The 16001-nt window shown below is 53.7% G+C and overlaps 3 protein-coding genes across 3 annotated transcripts; 2 read left to right on the top strand and 1 right to left on the bottom strand.

Moving 5' to 3' along the window:
• Positions 1-8973: 8973 nt before the first annotated feature.
• Positions 8974-10704, top strand: J4E79_005840 (uncharacterized protein; the record flags this gene model as incomplete). Its single annotated transcript, XM_049354718.1, has 4 exons — positions 8974-9005; positions 9065-10394; positions 10447-10552; positions 10607-10704. 4 exons carry the CDS (start codon positions 8974-8976, stop codon positions 10702-10704), a joined length of 1566 nt encoding a protein of 521 aa, XP_049210841.1.
• A 1074-nt stretch (positions 10705-11778) lies between these two features.
• On the top strand, positions 11779-14860 carry GCS1 (Zn finger-containing GTPase- Activating Protein for ARF; the record flags this gene model as incomplete). The annotated part of the gene is made up of 7 exons (XM_049354717.1): positions 11779-11938; positions 12442-12701; positions 12753-12818; positions 12875-13023; positions 13071-13199; positions 13252-13834; positions 13883-14860. 7 exons carry the CDS (start codon positions 11779-11781, stop codon positions 14858-14860), a joined length of 2325 nt encoding a protein of 774 aa, XP_049210840.1.
• Positions 14861-15305: 445 nt separating this feature from the next.
• Positions 15306-15825, bottom strand: J4E79_005838 (uncharacterized protein; the record flags this gene model as incomplete). Its single annotated transcript, XM_049354716.1, has 2 exons — positions 15306-15575; positions 15823-15825. 2 exons carry the CDS (start codon positions 15823-15825, stop codon positions 15306-15308), a joined length of 273 nt encoding a protein of 90 aa, XP_049210839.1.
• Positions 15826-16001: the final 176 nt, after the last annotated feature.

Genomic DNA, 16001 nt, shown 5'->3' with positions numbered 1-16001 from the left:
ACGGGCTGCCTCTGCCTCAGCGTGCGCCGGGATTTGCTGCACTACCGTAAAAGCGAATGGCCTGCAGGAAGCGTGCGACGGGGCCGGGGCTGTGATTGTTTGCGCGTGTCGATGGGTGTTGGGGTGGTTCGACAAGTCGTATGATCTTGCTCGAGTCGACGGGGGCTAGCCGCAAGCCTCACCGAACAGGCAAGGTCTGGAGATCGCGGTACTGTCTTCCGTGCAACCACGCGCTGCTTGGGTCGTGTCGCGTCGCTCGCCGATTATCGTGTGCGCCAGAAGGGGACTCGGAATGGTCGCGAAAAGTACTTTTGTGTGAGTGAGGTTTGCAGCTCAATCTCCATCGTGGACCGTCGTGAGGCGGGTTGGGTTGCGCAACCACGAACCCCTGTCCCAGCCGCATGACTCCTGCTGCACCTCATCAAAGTTTCCGCCCTCGCTAATTGCCTCTTGCATCTCAGCTGTCGTCGGAAGAATCTGGTGCCGTCAAAGATTTGGTTCCATCGGTTTGTTGTGACATGTGGCAGATCTGAGATGACAGTTGGGCCCTGGACGATCTCCCGCTTCTGTGGCGCGTCCATGTCTCCGCCATGCACTACCGTACCGTGGTAGTAGCGCCAACGGACAGCTGCAGTATCTAGATCGTCAACCCTCGCTACCGCTGCCGAACTTCATGAGCGCACACATTCGACTGTGATTCTGGAACGATTCTCCCTGAGAGCCAAAGCCATAACCCACACATGCCCTCATTCCCAAGTTGTAGTCGTATTGGTATCTTTCTCAGCGTACCCAAGTGGCGAAACAGTGAGCTGTCCTGGTATTACCTCCATATATCTCGAAGAGGTACACTGTGAAGAGTCACCTCATCTCCCCCATCAGATCTGGCCGCATATGCAAGAGGTTCTTTTTTAGTCGAGCTCGATGCATGCGCTCGCTTCCTGTTCACAATTAGCATTACTACCTCTGCGTCTATTTCTGATTACTGAGATATTACACTTTTGGTCTCCTGACATACTCCAAACGGGATTTTGTTGAGATCAAAATAAGACAATCCATCAACACGGCAGTATTAAGATGATCAAGATCATAATGGGTGTGCGTCTATCTCCATCCAGAACTGACCTCGGTATCCGAGGGTGTATGCCATGCTTTTTCTACTTCGACAGAAATCTGGTTGGGAGGTATTTTGGATGTGGTCTTCGCTCCCATTTCGCGATCAGTATGTACAGAGAGTAGATTATGGCAAGTAGCCATATCCACGCCAATCAACGGTGTGCGCTGTCAATACAAGGTTTGAAAAACGAAATCTTGTACATGTTGGCGTTCCAAGAATCTTCGGTCAGAGTCCTATCGAAAAACGAGAGATGCAGACTGCCATCAAGACATCTCAACAGCGCGGAGACGACAGAGGTAAACACCTACAACATCACATCTTTGTCTGTGATGGCATCCTGGCGTTTACATGCAAGTAGTATGCCCGCGTATTTTTCGAATCAGTGCCATGATAGCCCATGTATTAGACGTTTTGCTGCCCTGCTCTGCGTCAACACTTCACCGTAACAGCACTGTGTTAGTGAGAAGTTCCTGTGAGATCTCAAAAAAGGCGCGGCGGAAAGACAGTGCATCAAGGAAGCCTTGTGAGACCGGGTCGTGAGAGTCAAAGCAGACAGCAAAGAACATGAGCTGTGATACTTGAAGTACTTGTCAGTGTTGATATGCTCGGTTGGGGACAGATGCCGTTCGACGTATGCACCGCATATTGTGCGCTGCATTAGTGACTTATACCTATCATGTCGTCCTTCTACCTCATAGGCAAATGCGTAGGTGAGGATAATGTGTTCTGCTTCAGAGAAGCCTTCACGTCGCCAAATGGTAACAGAGTATTTGGTGTCCCTATCAAAGTCATTGTGGCAACAATTACATCAGTTCAGCGTCAGTGATGAGTAGCGTATCGTGCTACACCAAACTCACATCGACTCGCCTCGTTTTCTCAACCGAGTCGACGGTGTCTTATCTGCCAAGATATGCACCCAGACAGAAACAAGGCTGCAAGAGCAACCATATCCCCCAGCAAGCCTAGATGACTCATCTAGAATACTTGCTCACGTGGGGAAGCAGCTTAGACCTCACGATCTGCACTACCCTGTTCATTCACCCAGCCGCAAACGCAATCGAGCACTACTCACGTGGAGATCTCAGGAGAAGCGACCGGGACGTCCCATTATCCAGCCAATATTGCCTAGCTTCAGAGCTGGGAGGCGGTACTACGCTGATGGTAAAACATCTGAAGCTCCGGATGGGTCGTGTGCCGAATACGCAAGAGATAATCTGCCATTAGCAGTAACAGCATGCCAGAGTGAAGCAAATTATCCACCGTCGCAATATCGATATGCCACGTCCTCACAAAAAGCACTGTCGTAAACTCACCGCCGTACCTGAGTGTCGATCAATCACGGGTGGGGAAACACGACAATTGATACCCTAGAATGCGACCCTGTCACTTTGACGATTCTAGAACCCACAGCCACAGCACAACGTATGTGCATGCGACGAAAAGCAACGTGAGCGGCAGGTTTTGTCGGATGTTAATCCGGTATGTAGTAGCGGCCCCAGACACACGGAAAGTTTGAAGGTCGGAGCGGAGTTCGCAGGCGCCCACGGTACGTTTTAGTGACGGAGATAGACGTCAGGACACCTGGCGTACCTGTTTTTTTCATCTCATGCTGAACTATCGAGTGTTGGACCTCGGCCTGATAGCTTGTTGAATTGATACCCAGAGGATAGGCATCTTTCCCCTCGTGATGGTCTGCCACTTCTCATTAGTAGCGACGGCCCATCCAGTATTCCGGTATACATCCAGGCTGCTGATCAGTATCTCCGCCATTTCTCTTTGGGCAGAAATCCACTTTGAGTGTTGCAACAGGGACTAATGGGGCCGCATTTGGCCGTCCATCTTCGGCCTGATGCGTCGGTGACCGCATATCCACAACATCAAGGAGACGAGCGGGTTTGTCTAGGTATGTAGCCTCGACCTAGCGTATCGCGGAGGCTTACCTACCCGGCTATAGCGGGTGTAGTGTGAGATCGACGCGTTTTCGCTAGCCATTAGACAACCTCACAGTCCACCGTGTTCATCACGTGTAAGTGGCAGAGGCTAGCCAGCCTTCTAATGCAGGGCAACCCGAAACGCCCTAATAGCGTCTGGAGGTTTGCAGCGCCACGTCGTACGAGAGTCCACTCAGTAGGCGATTTTCGTAAAAAGCAAAGCCGGCGCGAAGGTCAATGGAGTATGGCCGCAAGCGCCTCGAACCCGAAAGGAATATTCTTCAATGCGCTGGCGACGTGGCTTCCACCGTGACTATGTCGTTAGTATACTCGAAGCTCAGGTGTTCCTACACCGGTGAAGAGAAGGGCAGCCAACTCGAGACACTAGCCCTCCACACATGCGATGTCATACCTATCGCATCTGATGGCGATGGCGTCGACATGATCCCGTTGTTTGCCGAGGCGCCCTCATGGCGCGAACTCGTCTGAGCTTGGCATATGTAGTCAGAAACTCTATCCAACTTAGTGATCTTGTGCCGCTTTAACGAGCGCTTATCTGACTGCGCGTAAATTGGCTATTGCCTCTCGTAGCGTAACGTGCCGAAAAGAGCGTTTCGTGACAAGCGTAGCGCTGCCTTCTAAACGTTAAATGCCAACTTGGGGCAGAGGCGGCTCTGCACGAGGTGAGCTGTCGGTTTATGCTGATTTGCTCCTGTGCCGTCTTTCCCACGGAATAGTGGCAGCTAACATTGTCGAAAGCGGCGAATGATCTGTGGTGGAGCTGCCGCCGCGTGCCGACGCGGGAGGATCCAGAGATCTACGTCTCGCATTCGCATTCCAGTATCCGGGAATTCACCAGGTGAAGCGACAGGGTAATCTCGCATGAAGTGAGGCGTCGGGACCTTACCGTGGAAAGCTCGCCCTTGAAGTGGCAGTTCACCAATGACAGTCAAACTGTGTTTGGTGGGCAAGGGCGTGCGTGGGTTTGATCTTACAGTCCAGCCCGATCTCTGACTGCCGGAGGTGCAGATCGATGTCGTCATAGATCTGGCAGAACGAGCTGCTCGCATGCGAACGCAAGATCATCTGAAATGCGCAACCATGGCTTCCATGTCTGCGTTTCGCATGCTAGACCCTGTTGCCATTTAGAGATCTAGAGCCAAGCCGCGATTCTCATGATAGCCGGTACACCAGAGCCACACCGTTGGACTGCTAGCAGCTGCAGTAGAGGTGTGCTACTTTGCTGTACATACAATGTCCACCTGTTCCGATTAGTCGAACTCCGCAGAATGATTACCTGAATCGGTCCTTCTCTTCGCAGATCCAGTTACTCCACACGAGGATTTTCTTCACGATGCGCACCTAGTAAACTAGTCGCGTTGTAGAGTGCATCTGAGTGCGGCGGCAGTTGGCCAGCAAGATATCGTGAAAAGTCCCGAGCCGACTCTTGTCGCATTCCATTGGCGCCTGCTATGTCCTTTGTGAAGACTGCGGGCGGCTGCGAAAAAAACAACTTAGCGAGATCCTGGTAAGAATGCAGCCTGGTGGTGTCAGGCTTACCACAAGATATGTTGCTTTCCTGTTTGGCATGCATAAGCAGCCGCGCTCCTGCTCCTCGAGACCGAAAGCGACGAGCGACGCACGTGAAAAGCTCGTGCGTGACAGCGGAGTCTCAGAGCATCGCTACGAACGTGCTCAGCCTGAAGGTCCGCGGCCTACAAATCTCCTGCCGTCCGACTGCAGGATCGCAACGCATCGTCGACAACCGTCAACAAAATAGGGTCTTCCGTAAATCGACATCCCTTCGGCAATGTCTTCCCTAAAGTGGCTATGCGAAATGATCTTACGCGCCTATAGGCCCACTTCTCCATAAGATCTCCAATCAATACGAGAGATGGCCGGCTCTATATTTCGATCGACCATTGCTTGACGCAGGTCGCCAAAAAGAGGTTGAATGTGCCATGCGGACCCTGAGAGAGCGGGACAAGAAACGTTTACTTTTTTCCGCGACGAGCCGAGCGAAAATCGCTACGCCTCGCGGGCTCCTAAACCAGAATCATGGGCGTGGTGATCATATCCTGGTTGGAGTAAAAGCCCGATGACGGACAAGGCTCGAGCTTGAAGAAGAGACGATTTCAGAACACAATTGGCAGCTTGCGTCAGGTGTCGTACGATGCGATACTCTTGATGCATCTGAACCGGCGTGCTGGGTGATGTACCATGTCGCTTAAGCATGAAACCGAATCGGCCAGCGCACATTAGACCGATTTGGGCCGACGTCCGCTAAGCCTGGATAACAGAATCGGATACATGCAGCTGCAGGTGCAGCAGACGAAAAGGGTGTGCCCGAAACAAGATCACGATCCCGCCGAGCCAGGGTAGATGATTGAGATCTCGAGTCAGCACAGAAATGCTATTGCAAGGATATGGTTAATATGTGTCGCATGTTCTGCCGGCGCCATTCGCTGTCCAGCGTCAGACTTCGAGAAGCACCAATGCGTTTTTTCTGGGACATGCAGCATGTGCTTCTGGTAAGGATTCGCCTCACTAGTGGTGACTGACCGAGAGAGTAGCATGTGAATCACGCATGGACCATCTCGTCGCTTACCGATATTTACATGCGGACCAGTTTTGAGTCAACTTTTGCCGCGGATAACAAACGGCCACATCGGCCACATGACTTGCTCGTCACGTTTTCGGCTTGACCGCAATCAAGAGTGGGATACTCTCTTTACAGAATCCGAAGAAGTACCATACAGCATGTCTGCCGTGATTGCTTTTCAGATTGTGAAACCAGTGACTTCTCAGCGTTGTCGCGAACGGAGGAGATGTGGGGCATCGCCTGTCAGATATGACACTGCGGGGCACACACTGCCACAAAGCTAGGATAAGAGACCAATGAAGTCGATATACCGATACATTTTGCATGGTCGAATTCAGATGCTGAACCAAGTGCCGGACATGCAAGGGTAGGGTGTCTTCTTCCAACAGGAAAGACACAACTGGAACCTAGATTGCTGGGTCAGCAATACTAGGTACATGTGGCTCACGCCGACACATTGAGCTTGGGATCCATGGATAGGTCCGGTGGATGAATGAGGACCAGCTATCTCGAATTCCTTCAAGTTCTCAAGCAAAAGTTACTCTCAACGAGCAGTCACATGAGAGGTAATTCTTGAACTTGATTCATCCCTCACAATGTGCGTTTTGAAACGAAACAGAGCTTTCGACCCTGCCCATTAGTACATGGGTCAGTCATCAGCGCATGATTGGATTCCGCACCATGTAACACTGCGCAAACCGGCGCATGTCAGATGCCGGCTGCTTGGAAATCCAGACATGACTCCGGATCGGACACTCGTCAATCGGACGTGTGCTGCAAGGTGGTGTCGAGAAGTCAGCCAAAATTAGCCGTTGTGTTGTGTTAAGGCGTACCGTACATAGAAGGATGTTTTAGCGAGATTCAACGATGGCGCAACCGAGCGTCTGCGCCGGTTCAACGTTACAAGCCACCGATACCATGTTCATGCTTGCGCCTTATCCATATCGCAGCCACTACAGCATAGGACGAGCGGCGGCCATGAGAATAGTGAAGATGGACAGAGGCACTCAAAGGCTGTGGGACATGGAATATGTGGTTTGATGCATGCTGCGGCGCCCAACAATCACGTTGCACCCAATATCCAGAGCGGTGTTGAACGGTGACCGGACCGGAAAGATGACGCCGACAGTCACTTCACTCGGCTTGCGCATATACTCAGACCGTCGTCAGCCGGCGTGAGGAAAATTCCGAGAGGCCCTTAAGGTTGCATCAAGGTTCGCAGGGTACGAGGCGTGAGTAGTAAGAGATGACGAGCGTAGATGGCTGACGGTCCCACTGGTACAGCTGGATCGCTACGGAGACTTGTTAATAGCGTGCCAGCGATCTTTGGGTCGGTTACGGTCTGATGATATTGACTTGACAGCGCCGGAGCGCATTGGTCATAGCACGGACGTTTAACAGACGCGAACGCACCAAGATGCCGTCGTGCAGAAGGTGATTCCATGCGTTACACTAAACACGTGTAGGCGTCAACGGTCAAGCGCTTGGAGTTGCATGGTTCGGAGCAAGATGGAGCCAGTGCAGATAGTTGAGGGGGTTTAGTGACTACTGACGTAACCGAGAGGTACGCCTGCGAAGCCTGCTTGCGAAGCTGCCGAAGCAGAAGTGGGTCAGAGCAATGGCAAGAAATGGGCTGATGGATAGACTGGCCAAATGCACGCGATAAGACTGGCTCAGACGTCTGATGGAAGTTCATGAATCGAAGCCTGTCGGGCCGATGGGATCTGGCGAGCTGAGATGGTTCTTCGGCACCATGTGCCTTTTTCTGTGAGGGCGCTTCTGGCGTCCGCAGCCCCGCTGCACTAATCGCACTGCCACCGATTCAGATGCGCGGGCACCCCTGGGGCGATGGAGATTCCCGAAGTGGTGTCAGGTTAAGTGCCTGGCAGGAAGTTGCGATAGACCGTCGGCGGAGGGTTGGTGCCCAACACATGACTTCTGGCGCGCGGCGGCCGCAAGTGACAGCAGTGGAGGGCTCCGGTACCGACCAAGTGCTGTGCGAGGCGTCGGCGCTGGTGGGTGACAGTTCGCTGGCTGTGGGCGCCAAGGGACGGAGTGACAGGACGGGCGTGGGTGCAGGCCGGGGTGGATGCATGATGGAAGCTCGGTTGCATCTCGATTGCATGCCACAACGATAATTCGTGCCATGGCGGCGGGCTGTTCCTGTTCGGGCATGGGCGCATCTCACCTCGTGTGCGCGGGGTGCCCATTCGCGCGGATGGCGGTCGCGATTGATGTCCCTGGTCGTAACGGCTGCGGATCGAGCAGAAGAAATGGCGACGAGCCAGCCCACGCCCAAGCCGCCACCGCCCAACGGACGTGGGCCCGTCATGCAGCATCGCCATGGCGCCTTGAAAAATCAGACTTGCTGCTTTTAGGGGGCTGCGCGATCTGATCGGGCAAGCGTTGCAAGGGCGGGCATGGCGTGTCGCATATCCTTGCCCTTTGGGTGGACGCTTTAGGAGCCCGCTGGAGCGCTCGAGTGTTGCATCAAGAACACCCAGCGACCGCCCTCTCCACCCACATCCTTGCTGGGGCAAACAGACGTGCCGTATCCAGAGCATCCTAGTCCGCGCGCTGCACATCCTCGTCACACTGAGCGACTACTTGCTGCCGGAGCGGTTCATCTCCGATCGCATCTGCTTTAGCCCGCTGCGGTTGTCTTAGCCCTCGTCTCCTCTCACACCATGCCTGCAGGCATAGAGGAGGCGCTGAATTCCGCGTAGTGTGCTGTGAGATCACGGGTTTTGTCTGATCGCCGCTCCTCCGCCCATGTCACACCTGCCCATCTCTTTTCCACATCATCCAACACACCAGCGCCGCCTCGGAGCACCAAGACCGACGCACAGCAAGAGACGGACACATAGTGCGGTATTGAGTGTGTATCGACGCAAGCGATCCTTCCACGGCCGTCGTGCCCGCGACACTACGTCAGCCACAGCATCGACAAGAGAAAGAGCGGCAGCGACAACAACATCAACAACACCCGGTATTCTGCCTGCCTACCGATCCATTCGTTGAAGAAAAAGAGATCCGGACGTCGCCACTGCTGAAATCCGGCTTTTGACTGCAATTGCAACATCACTGTGGGGCTTGGAAGAATCGGACTGAATTGCTTGGCCACGCTTGCGGAGGAAAGAGCAAAGTGAGACGCTTCGTGGCGATTGACGTTGTGCGGGAAGGGACGACCTCAGGTCTCCGTGCTGGTCGACGTTGTGCGGGAAGGTACATCAACGTCGCGGCACCCACGATTCCCCGCCATCGCGTTGCCGCAGCAGTTCGCTGTCGCATCCCACCACCACGACCCGTCCGACACAGGACCCACCATGGAAACCATAGATGCCGGCAACAGGCAAAGGTATGTTGTTTGGCCCCCCGCTCCCTTCCCGCCGTACGGGTGCTGACTGTCCGCCGTAGCATTGGTCTGCCGTCAATCAACCACATGGACGCCGATAGAGTCAAGCGCGAAGAGGTCGAGTATCAGAGAAAACACTCTGCCGCCGCTGCTGCTACCATGCCCAGCCCGTTGCACCCCTACGCGGGGCCGCCGCATTTGCACAGCAATCACCAATCGTCAGTCGCCAGCGCAGTACCCGGCTCGCTTGGAGGCCTACTGTCTCCTCCCGACTCACGCAGGACCTCTGGCGACGAGAAAGAGTCGCAACGACCCACGGCCCGGCAATCCCTGCCATCAATACATGAAGCCCTAGGTTCGGAACAGCCGCTGCCATTCCCAGCTACAGTGCCTCCACCTTCAGCCATCACTTCAGCTCCTCAACATTATCATCCCCAGTCTGCTGCTGCTTCTCCGGCCGAGCCACGGCCACGACACTTTCCATCTGACCTCCAGCACGCCAGCCAAGGACCCTCCAACCCATTCACATACCCAAGAAGTCCATTTGTCGGGGCCCCGGCATCACCCACAGTCTCCCGACAACCGCCTCAGGTTCAGTCGGAAGCCCTGCCTCGTCCGCCCTTCTCAGATCCACGGCCGCCGTATTCTACCCCTCAACACAACTCAAAACTACCTGCCCTTCACCCACTGAAGACTGCACAATCCCCGCCACCGAGCGCAACTCGCCCCAGCGTCTCATATTCGTCATATCCGCCACCGCCAGCCACCTACGAGAGCCCTGCTCCTCCATCAACGGGACCCATGAACCATCATTACCCGTACACGCAATATCCCCCTGGCTATCCTTCATCGGCCCCCTCAGCAAGTGCTCCTAACTCTGCCTACCCACCGGCAAGCTCGACCTACTCTGCCCCACCCCGTTATCCCCCACAATCGTGGCAGGACAACTCCGAAATGGCTCGCTTGGAAGAGAAGAAGATCGGTCGATCAAGTCTAGCCCCATACGGCGAGTCAGTCAAGCGCCATCTGGAGAGTTTCGATCTTGAGGCTTCCCTTAACGAGATGGCCGACGGGTCCGGACGCATTGCAGAGTTTTCGAAGATCTACAGACAGCGCGCGCATGAGAACCAACGCATTGGCATGACACCACAGTCAATGCCCCGGTTAGAAGAGGTCGACGATATGCTTAAGCAAAGCGAAAGGATTCAGATGTCCCTACAGCGAATGCGAGACGTCGTTTTCAATCATCAACAGGCGAGCATCGTGGAGCCTCCTCAGGATCCACGGTACAGACCGATGAATGGCTACGATGACAATGCAAGCAACTACGGTGACGACAACAAAGGCATGGGCGGCTTTGCTGGTGGCGATAACAAGACTCGGAAACGAGGCGTAAGTGATCCACACCCCACCAACTGATTACTCTTACTGACACACCTGACAGCGAGCTGCGCCGCCAGGTCGATGCCATAGCTGCAATAGAGCCGAGACCCCTGAGTGGCGAAGAGGGCCAGATGGCGCCAGGACTTTGTGCAATGCTTGCGGTCTACGTAAGTTGTCAATCCACAATAGTATATGTGTTCCCAGACTAACGTTGCCTTCAGACTATGCAAAGCTCACCCGCAAAATGGGTGGCAAGCAAGCCATGACCAGCTCAAACTTACGACCCAAATCCATTGACCACGGTTCACCCACGATGTGATCATCGACCACAGTAATTTTCTAACCCGACATATCACCCTGGAGCCGTACATATTTGCTTCGACATCTTTCTGGGGCTTGTTACCACCATCACACGTCTCCATCATCTTCACTACATAGGAGTGTTGGCGCAGATACTGTTTGCATTTACAAAGAGGGCCCATGCCTACTGGCGGGTCTTACTAGAGACCATGACCCTGTATCATTCACATTTTCGGCGGTCCCATATACCATTTTTAGGGACGTCATTTGCAGACGGCTTGGTCGACTCTGGAGGAGACGGCGAACCGGGAGAACCGGTGCCTCCGTGTCAACACACCGATGTTGCCCACAACGGATCCAGAACATCATGCCACGCTCGGCACTAGGGCTTCACGTATACTACGGTCTATTTCTTGCTTGTCTTTTAGTAGTGGTAGTTGCATTTTGGCACATACACAAGGGTTTCCAGGCCCGCAGACTGGCTGAAGGCGTTCTCTGTATATCACCATCTGCTAGGATGGCTCGATCATAGGTTGGGCGTTTCGGTGCGCCGAAACAAGCGCTTACCATCTCACGATTACTGTTCTTCTAGGCATTCTTGCGCGACACACTTTACTAGAAGTGTGCGAGTCTTTGGGGATTTTGACAGGCGTTTACAAAGAGATACCACCGGCTTTCAGGCCCAGCGACGTAGAAGTTATTGAATCTAGAAGTTAATACCTTAAATCCTGTTTCACTTTGCGCATCACAGTCGTATGATAGCCGCTGCTCCTCGAGTGTGTGAAGAAGGGTGCCGCAGTGCTCGCACCACAGCCCACGACTGACGCAGGCTCGTCCCAATATAAACAGGCTGCCCGCATATTGTATCATCTGTCAAATAACAACTCATCGGAGTCGCACCTTGCAACCCAAGTAGCTGCAGAAGGCCCAGAGTAGCGAGGACACGATAACCTTGCGTTCTGGTGCCCCCAATATGCAAGGCGATGTGCACCTCGACGATGCAAAGTGTGCGGCACGCCTAGCAGCAGCCGATCCTGGTCGTGCAGTACCGCAGTGGCGGTTGCTTAGCTCAGACAACACCACCGCCCAAGAAATGAGCCGGCTTGGTAGAGCAAAGAAGAGACATGTCGTCGACGCTTTTGGTGCCAATACTTGCGGCGCGGTCGGTATCATGCCACCGGAGCCCGCGGCCCGCGACAATGGTATCCAAGGGGACCCTTTCGCAACGTACATTATCGGGATTCTCAACCTAGGTACGCGGCGTGGTCTTGCGCCAGTAGGAGGGCTTCGCGCGGCGTAGCGACATGCGTGCACGTGGTTGAAGACAGCGGTAGGCGAGGCGCATTATGGACAGCAGGAGACTACGCCGTGCGCATTTGTACATGCGGGCTCGCTGTCAGGATGCCCAACCATGTTGCGCAAAGAAAGATGGAATGCGCGCACAGCAGAAGTGTCACAGTGAGTTGATGTCGTGACCAGCTTACCAAAGAGGCAAGCGTCATCGGCGGGGCTTTCCTCCTCGGAAGGGGCCACAGGAATTGCTTACTGCATCGCGCATTAATAATCCATACACCCGACTCTAGCTCTGCAAATTGCCCGTCGATGCCAGCGGAGCGCGTAGAAATTGCCATTCCTTCAATCGCCCGCCATTCGACGATCCCTTGATAACGCAGGAAACCGAGGCGTCTGCAGCGCGTCCAAAACTGCAAAAGCCCTGCGTTGCATCAAACCCCGCTAAACGTCCTATAATCTGCAGTGCTCCCCGAACACCTCCCCGCAATCGCCGTTCAAGACGAGAAGCCACCCATTCACACGTCTGCTCGGCCCGCCCGTGCACCAACCCGCATTGGACTGCCTACCGCAACGCCTTACAGAACTTGGGGATGGGTCTGCTGTGAGATCCGTGCTACTTTGCGCGCCGCCCTCGCTAATGCCATATCAAGTGCCCTTGGAACGCCTCTTGACTGGCCAGAGGCCAAGAAAGTCGCTGGCCAGGTCAGGTCATGGGGAATTGAAGTACGCTCGGTGACAAGACCCCGGAGGACTACGTACTGATGTGATTGACAGCAATTACTCGCTATCTGGCGCAATGCTAAAGGCAAGGAGAGGGATGCCCTTCTTTGGGGAGATGAGGTGAAGGATCACCATCCGCTCGTCCGTTGCAGCGTCGGCGACTGACTGCCGTCCAGATCGAGTACTTGGTTGTTTGCTATGACCAGGACAACCGCAAGGTCCGACTATCGCTCCGTCAGGCTGATATCCTAGCTGCGCTGGCCAACGATGAAAAGCTTCTGCAGCAGGGCGGCGGGGTACCTGACTTGCAAACCGGAGACGCCGAGTGAGCCTGACTGTCCAGATATGGACGTCTTGTACTGACTATGGCAGCGCGAAGGAAAACCCGGCGCCGGTGTTCCATCCTGAGTTCGGCAGATTCATGCTCGAAGCAACTCCTGGGAAGCCCTGGGGCATTGGCTTCAAGGACCTGCTTGACGTTGAACCAAACATGAAATGGAGGTAGATCAGACCACCTCATCGTCGATGAAGTGATTGCTCACCTTTCCTGCAGACGAACCATAGCGAAGGATCACATGGCACAGACCGAGTTTCCAATCACATTAACGACGTTCCCTCGTCTTGGATCGACCGATTGTATCGTACCATCATATCCTGTTTCAGGACCCAAGCTGCGCTCCCAGTTTGTTCCGGACGAAATTGCCAATCCACACATTCGGTTTCCCACGCTGGCAGCAAACATTCGTTGGCGGAGGGGCCGGAAGGTCGAAGTAAACGTCCCTGTCTTCAAGGACGAGAACACGCCATGGCCGTGGAAGGATCCTACAGTCAACTATGACATGCATAACTGGCCTGAAGATGATGACGTGCGCAATGGCGCTGCCAAGGACAACTACATCCACATGGATGCCATGGCTTTTGGCATGGGAAGCTGCTGTCTGCAGATCACTTTCCAAGCAAAAAACATTGAAGAGGGAAGGAAGATGTACGACCAGCTCAGTCCGATAGCACCTATCCTGCTAGCATTGACGGCGGCGACCCCCATCTACAAGGGCTTCCTGGCCGACACCGATGTGCGGTGGAACCAGATTAGCAGGGCGGTCGATGATCGTACGCCTGAAGAACTTGGGGAGAAGGTAAGTCATGTGCTTGTGGGGGGTCAAGAATCCGCTGACACGTCATAGCCGCTCAAGAACGACCGATGGCGACTACCCAAATCTCGCTACGCATCAAACTCAACCTACATCTCCCAAGATCCTCGCCTACGCCCTGAGTATCTTGACCCGGATCTCATCATTGACAGCGACATCAAGCAACGGCTCGTCGAGGGTGGCATGGACGATCTCCTAGCGACACACTTTGCTCACCTGTTCATCCGCGATCCCATTGTCGTTTTCGCCGAAGATCTTCAAGAGTTGGACCTTACCAAGGCTGACCACTTTGAAAACCTGCAGTCGACCAATTGGCAGCACATGCGCTTCAAGCCACCGCCAGCTGGTTCCGACATGGGCTGGCGCGTCGAGTTCCGGCCCATGGAGATCCAAATCACGGATTTCGAAAATGCTGCATTTTCGATCTTCATTGTGCTACTGACCCGTGCTATCCTCTCATTCAACCTCAACTTCTACATTCCCATCACGCTAGTGAGTGAGAACATGGAAACAGCGCACATCCGCGACGCTGTATCAACGCAAAAGTTCTGGTTCCGAAAGGACCCTTTCTCGGCACATAAGTCGGGCGGAACGGGTGCATCTACACCAGCTGGAAATGCCAGTCGCCCAGCGACGCCCACCGGCCGAGTGGAAGACGAGTACGAGCAGATGACTATCAATGAAGTCATCAACGGCAAGACTACTGGTGATGGCAATGGCTTCCCGGGTCTCATCCCGCTTGTGGAATCCTACCTCAACAGCATGAACGTCGATGTTGAAACACGTTGCGATCTCGCCACCTACCTGGACTTGATCCGCAAACGCGCCAATGGAACATACTGGACTGCGGCTAAGTGGATCAGGCATTTTGTCCAAACGCATCCAAACTACAAGAAGGATAGCGTTGTTGGAGACGACATTACATACGATCTCGTCAAGGCTGCCGAGCAGATTACACGTGAGGAAGGCAAGGATGGCTTGGGTGTCGAGATGCTGGGCAAGCGTCGTTGAGTGCGATGAAGTCACATGGGTACATGATGGGGGAGACGTGTTCCAGTACATAGATTTAGTACACTGCTTGCATATAGACACCAATAGTAGATTTCGAGTTCTAGGACACTATCAAAATTATACAAAAAGTATTACAAGTTTGCTCCGTCTGGTACGATGGTGATGTACACTCGACATAAACCATCGGTGCTGTCGAAAAGAAGAATGGAAGAATCGCAAAGAACTCTATCAACCCTCCGTATAATGTAAACGTGACAACCCGCATATTGCCACCCCGCTGACGTATTCCAGATATCAAAAGCTGATTGATGCTCAATGCTGCAAATCTGCCATCAAGATCAGTAAAAGGTACACATAAGTAGGCTTGCACTCAACTTACCATGTGCGACAAGATATCAGCGAACCAGCGCTCAACACTCTCCAGCCCCTCTCTCCCCATGGCCGATTACATAGTCGCACACTGAAGACCAGGAGACGACATCTCGTTGATCGTGGGCGTAATGTTGCACCTTGACTTCTTCGTCTTTGGCGTCCGTTGCTTGCTGCTGCTGCCGCCGTGTGGCTTGTGCTGAGAACGGGCCTGGGTGCATGGAAGCGTAGATGGGGGCCGTGTGATGTCGTTGACGAGTACGCAGATGTTGAGAATTGGGAAGTCGAAACTGGGAATGATGGTCTTGGTGGAGAGGTAGAAGATAGTGAGCTGAGCCAGCAGCAGCTGTGAGATGGTTTCCAGCATCGTGTCGTTGTGTTTGATGGGTGTGGGTTGTGGACTTTGGTGTCGATGTTGTGGTTGGTAGTGCTTGAAGGAGATGCTTGTATGTAGAACGTCGATTCTGTTGCAATGTGGAATCGGGAAGCAAAATGTGAGAGGAGTAGGAGTCGTGTCAGGAGGTTGGAAGAAGTAGATATCAAGGTATATGTGGACGCATGGACAGTGAGCTGCCAGCTGTCTACCTGCTTACCATTGTTGTGGCTTACCATTGTACCGTCGCGAGGAACATAGCAAGTGAAGCTGTGCTGGACAAAGAAACGGCGAATATTTCGGCTTCATGCTATTGTTCTGGATGCAGTGTGTACTTACTCTCACTTTGCTGCGCGCCCTGGGTAGTGATGACATGCGTCCTGTTAGTGACGACGTATG

This window comes from Alternaria viburni, assembly GCF_023758015.1.
Source record: "Alternaria viburni strain BMP 2772 chromosome Unknown scaffold_11, whole genome shotgun sequence".
Taxonomy (NCBI): Eukaryota; Fungi; Ascomycota; class Dothideomycetes; order Pleosporales; family Pleosporaceae; genus Alternaria; species Alternaria viburni.
Note: the sequence above shows the minus strand (reverse complement) of the source record. Positions and strands in the feature narration are given on the sequence as shown.